The sequence below is a fragment of the Merops nubicus genome, unplaced genomic scaffold (genome assembly GCF_000691845.1).
Source record: "Merops nubicus isolate BGI_N331 unplaced genomic scaffold, ASM69184v1 scaffold32285, whole genome shotgun sequence".
Lineage (NCBI taxonomy): Eukaryota > Metazoa > Chordata > Aves > Coraciiformes > Meropidae > Merops > Merops nubicus.
Genome location: NW_008608137.1, coordinates 34,131 through 47,166, shown reverse-complemented (window position 1 = coordinate 47,166; position 13,036 = coordinate 34,131). Strand labels below are relative to the sequence as shown.

At 42.5% G+C, this 13,036-nt stretch overlaps 1 protein-coding gene across 1 annotated transcript; it reads right to left on the bottom strand.

Annotated features, from left to right (window-relative positions):
- Window positions 1-2,420: 2,420 nt before the first annotated feature.
- Window positions 2,421-12,706, bottom strand: GRB2 (growth factor receptor-bound protein 2; the record flags this gene model as incomplete). The annotated part of the gene is made up of 4 exons (XM_008940186.1): window positions 2,421-2,803; window positions 4,116-4,284; window positions 6,762-6,884; window positions 12,584-12,706. Coding segments are annotated over 4 exons (601 nt in total), but the record flags the coding sequence as incomplete, so codon positions are not given.
- Window positions 12,707-13,036: the final 330 nt, after the last annotated feature.

Here is a 13,036-nt window from a genome sequence, read left to right as displayed (position 1 = left end):
CCGGGAACCCGCGCCCCAGCTGCCCTCGCTGCGCCGAGTCAGGCGGCCGGCAGGGACACAGCCGGGCTCCGGCTCCTCCTGCGGCACCAGCCTGGGCAGCGGGAAAGGAAAACGCCCCCAGAGAAGGCACCCTGCTGAGAGTGGTTATCTGACCTCGGCCTTGCAGGACCACAGTAGCAACAGACCTTTTCTGCCCTCTCTACAACACAAGGAAGATTTTCTAAACGTTACAGTGCAAGGTGCAAATAACACAGGACTTTGAGCAACATGTTCTGTTACAGCATTACAAAAATGTAATGTAAACATGTAAAATAGTAGTACTATCAACTGTTGACTCTGCTAAACAAATGAAAAATAAAGGACTAAGCATGGGAATATCCAGAGAATTCTGAGCAACCACAACCTCCTTGACTACATCTGTATTTAAAATTTTGGTCTCAATTTATTTAACTGAAATAACAGACAGATGCTCAAGTGAAGAATTCAATGTATATTTATTATTCACAGTTAATTACTATCTACCAAATGCTGCTGCAGAGTTAAAGGATTAAGTACATAGGCCTTTTTTATTTAAACATTGATTTTTTTTTTTTAATATATATACACACACAAGACATATGTCTGCAAGGCTGCATGATATACACCAATTCCAAAATAAGGAAACAATCAAATGGTCCAGGTGTAGAATGCCATAGATTCCTTTTCCAATCACTTTACAAAGAAGGAAGAAAGTGAGTGACAGCTAGCAAGGAGAGGGGGAGAAAGTAATACTCTACAGGATAGCTCTCTCTTTCACCTGCTGGAAAATTAAAGTGTAAGGCAGAGTCCATCTCAGGAATAAAACATTTGTAACACTTAGTACAAAAAAAGGCACCCTCCAACAAAAGATTGCCCGTGCTCGGGCAGGGCGGGAGGAGACCTCCGCTGCAGTTTTTGGATTCGTTGGTGGGGTGAAGGGATCCAGCCAAACGGCCACCAAAAGGAAAAATACCGCAACTGAAGATTGGCACGGAGCGCGGTGCGGCTTGGTTGCTTTCCTTTCCTTTCCTTTCTTTCCTTTCCGTCCAATTGGATGACAGCTGCTCTGGTGGAGGAGCAAACGGCCACAATAAATGCCATTAACGGTGCGGGGCGGGGGTTACAGTCATCACACAGCCTGCTGTGAATGGCGAGCGGGGCGGGGGAAGCTACGGCAACAGGAACACTGACCTGAGGAGGGAGGAGAGACTGGAGAACGGTGATGCCAACCCCACTTTTCAAGAGCAACACGACTGCAAATATTCCCTATCCAGGCCAAAGAGACAGGCTGATCACATGCATCACATAGAAACATTCACTAGTAGCATAAAGTTTTTTTCAAGCACTATTTCTTGAGGTTTCTCTGCATTATAAAGTTTTCCATCGAAGGAATGTACATTTTATAGGACATCTCAGGGCTATTATTTCTCAAATTCCCCCCTTAACCCTCCCTCCCCAAAATATTCTTCCTCGTTTTCCCTGGTCATAACTTCCCCCTTTCTCTTACTTCTTTTGAAGCTCCTGGTTGCAGCTCCCCACCTCTGAGCAGCCTAGGCTGCAACTTGACTGCCTGGATTTGACTTTCCTTGGAATAAGGGAAGTTGAACAGTAAGACAAATCTTAAGATTAAAGCTCCATCTCCGTTTGTAGATTTTTTTTTTTTCCCAAATGTCCATCGATAAAATCACCCTCTTTTACACCCTTCCCCCAGAAGTATTTATTTACACACAGGCAGAAACAAAAACCCTCTGAAAAGCTCTGGACTGTCCTTTTAACTTAAAAAAATAAAGAAAACAAGGGAAAGGCACTATGGAAAAAATTACAGAATGTGCTCAACCGTACACCTTTAAGGAAAAAAAACAAAAAAGCTGTCAGCACAGCATTAACAGACTTCAGTTGAACGTTGGAGTTTCTCAAAGCAGCTCTGTGACTCAAAAAGAAAAAAAAAGAAAAAACACAAACAAAAAACTAAAAAGCCATACAACTCTTCTCCCTTCCCCTGCTTGGAAGCTGCTGAGCTTCAGAAGAAAGTGCCAAAGGAGAAGAGACAATAAAAATTAGATTAACACCTCATCTTTCCCAGGCAAGAAGAGCTGAATGTTGAAGGCAAAAGCAGAGACTGGTGTTTTTTTTCTAAAGGCAGAACTGTGCATTTAATTCTTCTCTCATGTCCCTTCAAGTCAAATGAAGACCGTTTGCAGAGAGAGAAAATACCAGCAGAGTTTCTCCCTTTTCCTTTAACTGCATGGCTAGGACTTTATATGGCATTAAAACTTCATGCACTGATGGACAGAGGAGGAGGGGGAAACAAGAAGAGTGAATGAAAGGGGGTAACCCAGGAGCAGCTGAGGAAATCTGTTATTTTCTTTTTTTTTTTTCTCTCTCTTTTTTTTTTTTTTTCAAAGATAAGTTTTGGTGTGTAAGTTGAACTCGTTCCCCCCACCCCTGAAGTTCCGTACTGAGTGAAGGAGGATCACCTCATGGTGAAAGGTGACTCAGGTTTTATCGCCGTGTGATTTTAGGTCACTGGCTGCAGTTAGGCTCTGTATGTGTATTTACTGTTTCTCTGGTTTCTTTAAATAATCTCTAATATTTATCTCTAGATGTTCCGGTTCACAGGGGTCACATAGTTGCGTGGAAACATGCCCGTCTGTCCGTGGCAGGCTCCCTTCCACCAGTTGGGGTCAGAATTGTCAAGGACTTGGATAAAGTCTCCCCGACGGAAGCCCAGCTCTCCTTCCTCCTGGGGATCGAAATCAAACAGGGCCTGAACGTACGTTGGTTGCTGGAAGGGGAAAGGAAAAGATACACAAAGTGAGAATCATCCACAGCACTTGAAAACATCTGCTCCCCCAGGCAGCAGCTTAACAACAAACACACAGGCTGCTTCATTTCCTGCAAACCAGCCTCCAACATCTGTAACAAGATGCAGTCTATAGAAGACCTCAGAAAGGAGTCAAGCTTCTGTGGAAGAGCTGAAATAAAGACAACAGATGATTCAGATGTTTCCCTAGTATTTTCCAGTCTTCCTGACCTACTCTAAATCTGTACTCTATCACAGTACAACAGTGATTTTGCTCGTTCACCCTGTTTTCCCCAACATCATGAATACTACTAATCCTACACAACACTGTGATGCACAAAGTTCTGCCTAAAAAATGCATTTTACAGATTCCTTAAAACTCTCCAATATAAAAAAATTCTGTCATGGAGCATTTTGTCTGGTCAGCTAATACTTTCTTACAGAAAAGCTAACAGTTCACTTGAAATGCATTCTTAAAATGGTGAGGCTAGAATGGTATCTTTATGCCTGTCATTTTCTGCCAGCTGTTTTCTCACCCTCTGTTTATCACTGACCCAACAGTGCAGAGACAGATGTTAGTTCAAACAAATGAGGGCAAAGGGTGCCCGTGGCACCTGGAGAGCACTATGAATTCCACACCCTCTGTCTTCAAGCTAGAACTAGAATGCTGTGCATGGAAGCAAAAGGACTTATTCAAAATTGACAAAAAAAAAAAAAAAAAAGAGTCCAGTTACATACAACATAACATTCTGATTGCCCTGGGAAATGGAAAAACACAGAGCTAGATACACACTTGCTGCTCTGCTGGCACTTAGCAGGACTTTTTGTTTTCTCTTAATGTTGAATAGATCCAAACCAGAAGGCTAGAAATGTTCCATATGCTACTACCTGTAACCACCTCTTCAGGGAAGACCAGCACCAAAACTTCACTGTTCTGAGGGGTACAGTTCTGGCTATGAACCAGTATAAACAAGAACTATCCTTTCTCACCATGTCCAAAAACAGGCATAAGCCCACTTTTAATACATAGGATTCAGATGACCTTCCTGCCATAGTGTCCATAAACACTAAGACAAGCCAAGTGTTCACATAGCAGCAGTATCACTTGGCCACTACTGAAGAGGACATTTAGGGAGTCAGCAGGTAGGCTTTGCACAAATGTCCAGCTTATCTACCAGTGTAATTCTGGCTGCAAGATGTAAAGACACACTTCAACAGACAAGGAACATATCAGTCAGCTTCTTTCCATCCCTATTAATTTAGTGTAAGCATTCAACAAGGACAATTCTCTTACCTGTGGCACCTGCTCTATGTCCCGGAGAAATATTTGCTGGTTCCTGGAGACAGATGTGGATCTGTGATAATCTACCAGCTCGTTCAAAGAATTGAACTTCACCACCCAGAGGAAATACTTGCCAGCCCCATCTCTAAGCACCTTGAAGTGCTGCACATCGTTTCCAAACCTGTGTGGGAAGAATGAAGAACGCAAAAAAGCACATTTTTAGTCATCAAGTACTCTTCTTTTGGGATCATCAGTGGAGCTTGGAACAAAGAGGTCCTTCGGGGCACAGTGAAAACTTTCAATGTCACTGACAATATAGATACCAATGGGCTGCTGTAAAAAAGGTGGCTGAAAACACACTTGTCAGTTGTATTTGACAGAAATCGGTCATCAGAGAGATAGAATCCATATAGTCTATTTTGAAAAAATCCTGAAAGCTTCACATGTGCTTTTCTTACAATGGGACTTCAGTCTCAAACCACCTTTTCAGAATACTCTAAATTTGCAGAAGTTTGAGGTCTTTATGTGAAGGAAGTTTCACAGCACTCGCTATATCTTGGGAGACATGCTGTATTTCAGCATTTTATTTTACCCTACATCTCCACACAGCTGACACCCAGTACACATACTTCTGATGCACATGTTCAGCCACCCGAGTCGCTGAAGACAGTGCACAGGGTACCACGGGAACAGGCCATGGCCTCTGCAGTGCAGATACAAAGCCCCGTTAAAGCAGCTGCCCCGTGGTGCCTTCTGCTCTACACTCCCAAATACGAGAGATTTCGGTTTAGCTCTTCACACGTAGCACTTCCACAGCTGCCTGGAACCAGTTTAGGTTTGTGTGGCTCTGGCTCTGTACCTCTGCACTGCTGGCTGCTGTGATAATGCAATACATAAACACCAGTCCCATTACAGGTAAATGGCTGGGAAAGACTGCCACAGGGAGGGCAGGATTGCCTCTTCTGGCAGCCAGTCTGGACTGATGCAAAAGATTTGTCTTGCAAAAGGAAAGGATCTCTCTGGTCCTTAAAACAACTCCCCCCTGCACTCAAAATGCTCTGAAGGTGATGTGGCACACCTAACACCGCAACTATAATTCTGCATTAACAACTCTTTTCTGGCAAAGGATGGCATACACTTGAGGATACTTTTATTAACAAACAATTTTATCCTGAATAAAGAGGAACTCCAAAGAGGTCCACTGGGATTTTCCGGATGAATGGCACAACGGTATTTTTACTTCAGTCTGAAACACTGCAAACAGAGGACAACTGTTCCCCACTTGGCATGCACAGCTTCTATACATTGGCTGAAAAAACAGACACTCTCTTGGCTACAAAGCTACCATGAAACAACTTGAGTACTGCCTCTGCTCTCCCTTCCTCAACCTGAGAGTCGCTCACCACTTCAAATCCTGCAGATCACTGTTTAGGAAAAAAAAATTTCTAAATTAAATGAGGAAGGGGAAAAAAAAAAATCAACAGAGAAACTACCACCAGATGGCAACACTATGCTAACAGGCAGGAGAGCTACGCTCAGAACTTTGTTTCTTAGAGGAATGCACTTTTTGAGATGAAGCTTCCATTCGTATCTATTATTCCAGCTCAGATGATTGTATCCCAGGCAGAAATGTAAACACCTCTAAAGTCACTGGTTTTAATCCAGTTTGTGGTCATGACTCAGTGCTGCTCTACAGGAGGACAAAAATTTAGTTACAGACCAAAGATGACCAGGACAAAAAAAGCAATCCTGTGAAGACTGATCACTGATACATACAAGACAATAGAGCAAGCTAGAAATTGTTCATGAATAATCAAAAATTGTTAGGATTCCAAGGAAAATCTTCATTTCTGGTAGGAAAGGTGCGAACACTACAGAAAATACAAAAGACAAAAATCAAGTGCTGAGGGCAGAATCCCTCCCACCCTCAACCCACATTAAATTACATCACATATCCTTTCAGGTTCCTAACCCCTCTATTTTACAATGACTTCAGATGGGCAAGATGGGTAGCACGGTATTACATGGGCCATGGCTAACAGCAGGAACTCATGCTGGTTAACAGCCAGTACTTGCAGTAATGTTCTTAGGGGAAGAGACGTGCTCCCCTCACTTCACTGGTGTTAAACTGGGCTTCTCTATCAATGTGGAATGCACTTGCCAGAGTTCCAAGAGGCCGCTTTTTTCATGGTTTCATGTCCCAGTGCTAGACACCATTAATGTTCCCAAAGCATGAGCCAAGCAGACAGGAAAAACTTATTTGGACGTGTACTACACAGGGAGAAGGTATAGCAGTAACTGGTAGTGCAGAATAGGAAAGGAGGGTGCATGAAAACATGTACGTGCTGGGCACTTTGTGGCTATAAGGAGGAATGGGATCCACAAACAAACCTGCAGCTATACCTGGGACTACCTGAGGCAGACAGCAACATGCCACCAGGTCAGCCCTGTAAGCTAATTACACACCAGAGCCTATGTATTTGTTCTGTTTGAGGGAGACTACGTAGGTCTCACTGGAAGAGCAAGAATGCTGCTATAGGGCATCTAGAAGATTGTGTCTGCTCCTCAGCACGGACAGTCCCCTGCCCTTTACCCACAGTCCAAGTGAGCAGTAGATGGCCCAGGGACCACGTGTGATTGCTTCTGGGCATTACTTACTTGACAGAGAGGGAGAAGTCCCCAGGAGCACTCTCGCTCTCCCTGATGAGGAAGGCACCATCATGTCTCTGTTTGCCTAACATCTCTTCAGCCTTTGCTCGGGGAATCTTTCCAAAAAACCACCTGTGTAGTGAGAAAAAGAAAACAACAGGGGAAGTTAAGAATTTTAATCCTTTCACAGAAGAGCCAGATGTAGATATTCACACAGAGATGAAATGATTCCTAACAGAACTAACTATGCTGCACCTCACTGCTACTCCAGTACAGGCCACTGAACCATGCAGCTTCTCACAGTGCTTCATCCTGGCAATGACACAACCGTGACTTGACAAGGAGGTGCTACCCATGGCCCTATTTCACCCAATTTAAACAAAGCAGAGACGTGGTAAGAATGAAACACTCAAATCATAGGATTTATGGGGGTGTGCGTGTGGAAAAAAACCTGCTCAAAATTTAATGCATTACTCACATTGTTTTGCACCCTGTTGTATCTGCAGGTTAGTATATATGACATCACGAGAACCTAACGTGCACAACTGCTTCACAGCAAAGTCTGCTTTTGAGACTAAGACAACTACCCTGGGAACCAGCTACAATCTTGGACAAAGTTAAAATGCCTACTGTGGTCTGCATTGATATCTCAGTCATTTGCCCTCATAACCTGAAATTGAAGAGATCAAATGCCCAGCAAGAAACTCAAATCTCTTACTCCATCACTAAGGAATAAAGCCTCACGTCTCTACAAGCAAAGTTTTAATTGTCCAAATTGTATGATGCCATCAACTCAGAGATAACAAAGAAGTCCTGCACTGGTGGCTGGTCACTACTGAACGTGCCTATGATATAGCAGCATTTATTTTGCTATTAGTACCCAAAGATAATCAGTTGGAGTAATTATAGTCTCCTTTGTTATTTATGCCTCCTATAGAGAAGCCATCCTTGCCTTAGCCATGATTTGCAGAACCAACAATATAGAATATGTAAGTTATTAAGAGTGAAGCACAAAAATGTCATTGTTTTAGTGCATTAACATCTTTAAAAAAAAAAGTAGTCTTTGCAAAATGCAGGGGAAACACTGGGAGTCCATTCAGCTTTCTCTTCAGAAACTTTACAGCTATAGAAACAAGATCCTGTCTATGGATTGACCCATCCTGCACAAGTGGAAAGTACATGTTGTATCAGAACCAATTTCTAGGCTCTTTTAGATCAGGTGGTAAGACATGACTATGTCAGCAGAGAAAAGGAACAGTTTCAATCAGCAGCTGGTTGTTCCTGCAGCCTTGAGTTCAATCATTCTGACCCCTACCAGAGCACTGCTGTCAAAGACAGGTATCACATGTCAGAAAGCTCAGGCAGGTGCCAGGAGTGCAGTTTACACACAGAGCAAGCGAGGAGAGTTCCCTCAAGGTCTCTCCACTTCATTGCAGAGGACACTGAGCTGGGCATGCAACAGGGTTCTAGGAAACACACTGACAATATTTGTTTCAGCAGCCTATTTCCCTGGCTTCTCCCACAGTCAGGACAACCTAGCAGCTTTCATATAAGCCATCACATGAAATAGCTGCACCACGAAGCCACATCTGAAATTCCTGACATCTGCACAGAAGTCCAAGCTACAGGCTGACCACCTCCATGACACCAAGGGTGAACCTACCTCAGGCAACCAGATCGTCAGCACTGACCCACAGCCCCTGGTCACAAGATTCTTACCCACATTTACATTCACATTTCAAGACCAACCCAAGACTTAAAGCCAACGAGGGTTGAGTGGTAGGTCACATGGCGTGGGAAAAGCAGAACCATCTTCACAACCAAGAAGTACAGCTTTCAGTTCTGAGTAACAGATCACACAGGATAGGAGCACTCACCGCAGCCCATAACCACGCAGATGACTGACCTTAGGGGAGAATGTTTAGTAACAAGAAGCTCCACTCACAAAGTTTACTTTCTACAGTGAGGATTTTGGTGCAGCAAAAAAGAGCTGCAGAGTCCTCTTAAGAACAACTGTTTTAGGGAGAAGTTGAAGCTTTCACAAAGTCACAAAGTCACCGGATCTTCCTCTCTTAAGAGGAAGCTGTCTCTAGAGCTGAAGGACCACCAGATTCACCAGATAGGATTACAGACTCCCAGCTACAGGCAGCCCTTGCTCTTCTAACTGTCCATCTTCAGGATCTTTTCACCACTGAAGGCTACACAAAACCATATCCCTATATTAATGTCAAGGCTAAAGAGTCCACAGATGTATTTCTATTATATGCAACGTAGACAAAGCAATTCTAGGCCATCCCTCTTGTCCATGGAGTGTTCACTCCTTTAGCTATGCAGCTCCATTATGAAGAGCATTTGGGCACTAAAAATGTTACCTTTTGTTTACAAACTAAGTTTCCATGACCACCTACATATGTTTTACTTTCTCTGCAGGTCTCATTGTGTACTTTTTATCCCCTGGAATGGAAAGGAAAAGCTTTCTCTCACAACCTTACTATTTCCAGTGATAAAGAACTTCACAGCATTTAGTACCTCAGTGGCAGACACAGCAGAATGAGCATCTGCCTGTCTCTCACTGCACTCTGCTGCCTTAAAAAAAAAAAATCAACCAAGAGAAATAATTCTGTGAAAATTCCTCAGAATTCAATGGTAATTTTTTTCTTTCCTGGGCTTCTGGCACAATTGTCAAAAAGATAAGGAAGTCTTGAATTTTTCCTCTGCCAAATGTTACATAGAGAAAGCTTTATTTTATGATTTTAGATATCTTCCTATAGTTGTTTATAAAGTGATTTTAATTCCCTTTATTTATCAAAGATTTCTTTGTTACTCACATGTGACTTGGAAAGGAAAGCCTCGTTTTAACCCAAAACACTTATCTCTGTAAAATAGAAGGAAAGCCTGAAAGAGCTCAACAGAACATCCATAATCCCTCCTGCAGCCTAAGAATACCCTATTGCCCCCTAAATGTCACTGAATGACAACAAAGTAGAAATGTACAATTTGATTAAAGGACAAGACACTTCCAAAGTAACAACCTCAAATTATTAAAGTTTTCTGCCATCTGTTTCTAGGCTAGGCACTTTAAATACATTAAAAATCTTTCACAATTCTTGGTACTCCCTTGCAGTTTTATGACTTCACTATCACTTTAGCCATTCAAAGTGCTTGAATTCTAAAAAAAGGGTGAAAAGAAAATCCCATGCCTGAAACAAAGTTATTCTGAAGGACTAGTGTCTACCTACAAACACAGTTCTAGAGCATCAGAAGTGTTGTGCACATACTGATCTTTGCTACAGAATGACTGAAAAAAACAACTAAAAATTACAGCATGTCAAAAATCACACATGGGGAACTAGGCCAAATGGACCACAGCATTCCCACAGCTTCCCTGCTGAAGAGCTAAGCTTGATAACACTTGTCTTTAGCTTTGTAATGTAGGTGAAACTCAGCCAGTCAGCACGGCAAAACCAAATCCCGGCGTTACTGGAGGCTGCACAGCCAGAGGGAGATGCACCCTGTGGAACAACACAAAGCTCACATCCCTTGCAGACTCGCTTCAATCGACACGTGAGCAATCCTTTTGGCTTTTCTTCACACCACCTTTTAGCTGGGCCAATTTCCTCCACATAAGTTACAATACTGCTAACTGAGATTTCAGCAGTGTCTTCAAGAAAAGCTGATTATAAACACAAACACTTGACATACACACCCCCTGAGTCTGAGCCAGGTTGTTTCATAAATGCAAATTCTTCCTCTGCCCCCTTAAAATAGAGAAAGGCATGTCCTGGAACTGAACTGCCCTGCTGTGCCTTCACAGGAAGCCTCCCTGCCCAGAGCTTCCTGCAGCTCTTCTCCAGTATCATGCCTCAGACTGCTTACATCTTTGCTTTGTTAATTGATGTGGCAGCTCAGATTAACCATTCAGAAGCCAGGTGGCTCAGCTGCTGACCAAGAGGCACCACATTTTCATTTTACCTTCATTTCCTAGTAGATACAAAGCAACCTGCAAGATTTGCAAAATACAAGCAAGAGGAAACACTGCATATAAGACTAGCTGTGGGGCTGGAGGATTTAAGTCTCAGATCGTAGGACAGGATTTAAAGTCTTTTTCAGTTGCTGTCTTTCCAAATCCTCTTGAAAAGCTCTCCTGCCACCTTCCCACAACATGATTTGACACTAGTCTGAGAAAAGGAACATTCTCTTTCTCACTCTGGGTCAGCTGTCTGCAATTTGCCTTTTGTATGACCTGTGTAACTACTCAGAGAGCTCTGCATTACAGCTAAGCAAACATCATGCTATAAAAACTTTTGCATAATTTCCCAGGGTTGTTAATGCACTAGTTAAGACTCCCAGCATTGCTGACACATGAAGCGAACTCCATCCAGCTGCCATCAGCAGTTTAAACATCTTCAGAAAAGGTCAAATTAACTACGCTTAAAAAACACTACTAGATTTACCCACTTGCAGGCTCAGATATTGTTCATTCCCTTTCAGTATCAAAAAGTGAGTGTCTGACAGCTCTATCCCTCTAAAACAAAACACCATGGATGATTACAAACCAAACTGATCACCATCATCACAGGAGACATCACTACAGTGCAACTCAGATGTCTGCAAAACCGTTATGAGAAGGCAGACACAGGATGATTCAGATCAATGACAGAGAGAAATTGCAGTGTGCACTTGTGATCCCCAGAGCACTAGTGTGGGTGAGCAGGGTAGGGCAGACATCTTACTCCATCAGACAAGGCTTTAAACAATTTCAGAATTTTCTTATGCATCCTTGCTTCCCTTCCCACTTGGCTGCCCTAAAGCACTACTTCTCCTTCTTGGCCCACAGTCCCTCAGAAGCTTCTTTCTGCCATTTAAAAAGAGCCCTTAGAAAAATAATTGATTGGATTTAACTGCAATATCTTAATGATATCATTATAGCCAACAATTAACAAATAAATTGTCAGTTTGTGGGCAACAAACACCACAGCTCCTTCTAAAAACCCTGATTTACAGGTTTTGCTGCCCCTTCCTAAACCTTTTCTCCCCTCTGAATTCGTTACCCAGAGCTTGCCATTTTCTTGTTCAGATGCTGAAGGATCTCAAAGGTTGGCAGAACCAGAGTGTAGTAGACTGACACAAAGAAAACATCCAGTCACAAAATACTACTATTTTCACATGCTAGATTCTTTATATCCAAAAGGAAATGTCCAAAGTAGTTACTCAAATGCAGTTCTTTGGAGCTGCATATCAATGCAACTGTACTTGTGTAACAGTAAATGCCCTCTGAGATTGGCCTCTTTTGTGAGGAAGGTGTTAGACTAGCTGACCTGAACAATTTAGTGATTCTGTACGTGGGATGTGACACAGATGTACTAACAGCTCAGCTCCAAGTAAGCTTACACATTTTTCTGGTGAGCTGTGAATGCTACAGTATTTACTCTTATCTGCTACACTAAATAAAATAGAGATTTATTTTTTCTATTTCCAATTCAAAAGAACACGGTCACTCTTTTTTTCTCGGGCAGTGGTGGTGACAACCCTTTACTAAAAAGAGTTTTCTGCTACTCTATGCCTACTAACCCCAAGATCAGTCAGTGTGACCCTAGTGCAAAGTACCAGAGCACCCTCCAGAAAGGCTTCCAAAGCTACCCTGGCTAGCTGTGAAAGGAGTTACAGCCAACACTATAGCCAGAGGTACAACTTGGCACCCATCCTTTTTGTATCCATACGTTTTGGTAAATCCAGTACATTTGCAAAATATTCAGGAGAAAAACTTCCTTCTGTTTGAGAAGATGTGCAGAAGTAAGATCAAGGGAGCCCATCATCAAAGCTCTACTTACGGATGTGGTTTCATTTCTATGTAGTTCTTGGGAATGAAGCCATCTTTTCCATTGAGTTCTGCCTTGTACCAGTTCTGATCGCATTCTTCATTCAAAACCTGAAGGAAGCAAACAAAATATAAGCTTATCACATTGCAAGATAGAGCAAAACTAATGAAGGTACCAGCTTATTCTTCCCATTCTTGTTTCAAAGGCTGCTTTTGTAAGATGAAATTATAACAAATGGTGTTAGTCATTCTGCTCCACTGCATCTCACGAGTGTTCAGAACTGTGGCGAACAAGCTGGACAAGTGATTTAAAATAGCCAAAGGATTTTAGTGCCAAACACCCATGTTTTAGTAAGAAAGTCACTAAGTCCACAGGTACTTTTAACAAACAACATAACTAGACTGAGATCCATGCCAAAGATTAAGTTGGCTGTCAACATCACAAAATTCTGACCAAAATCTGCAA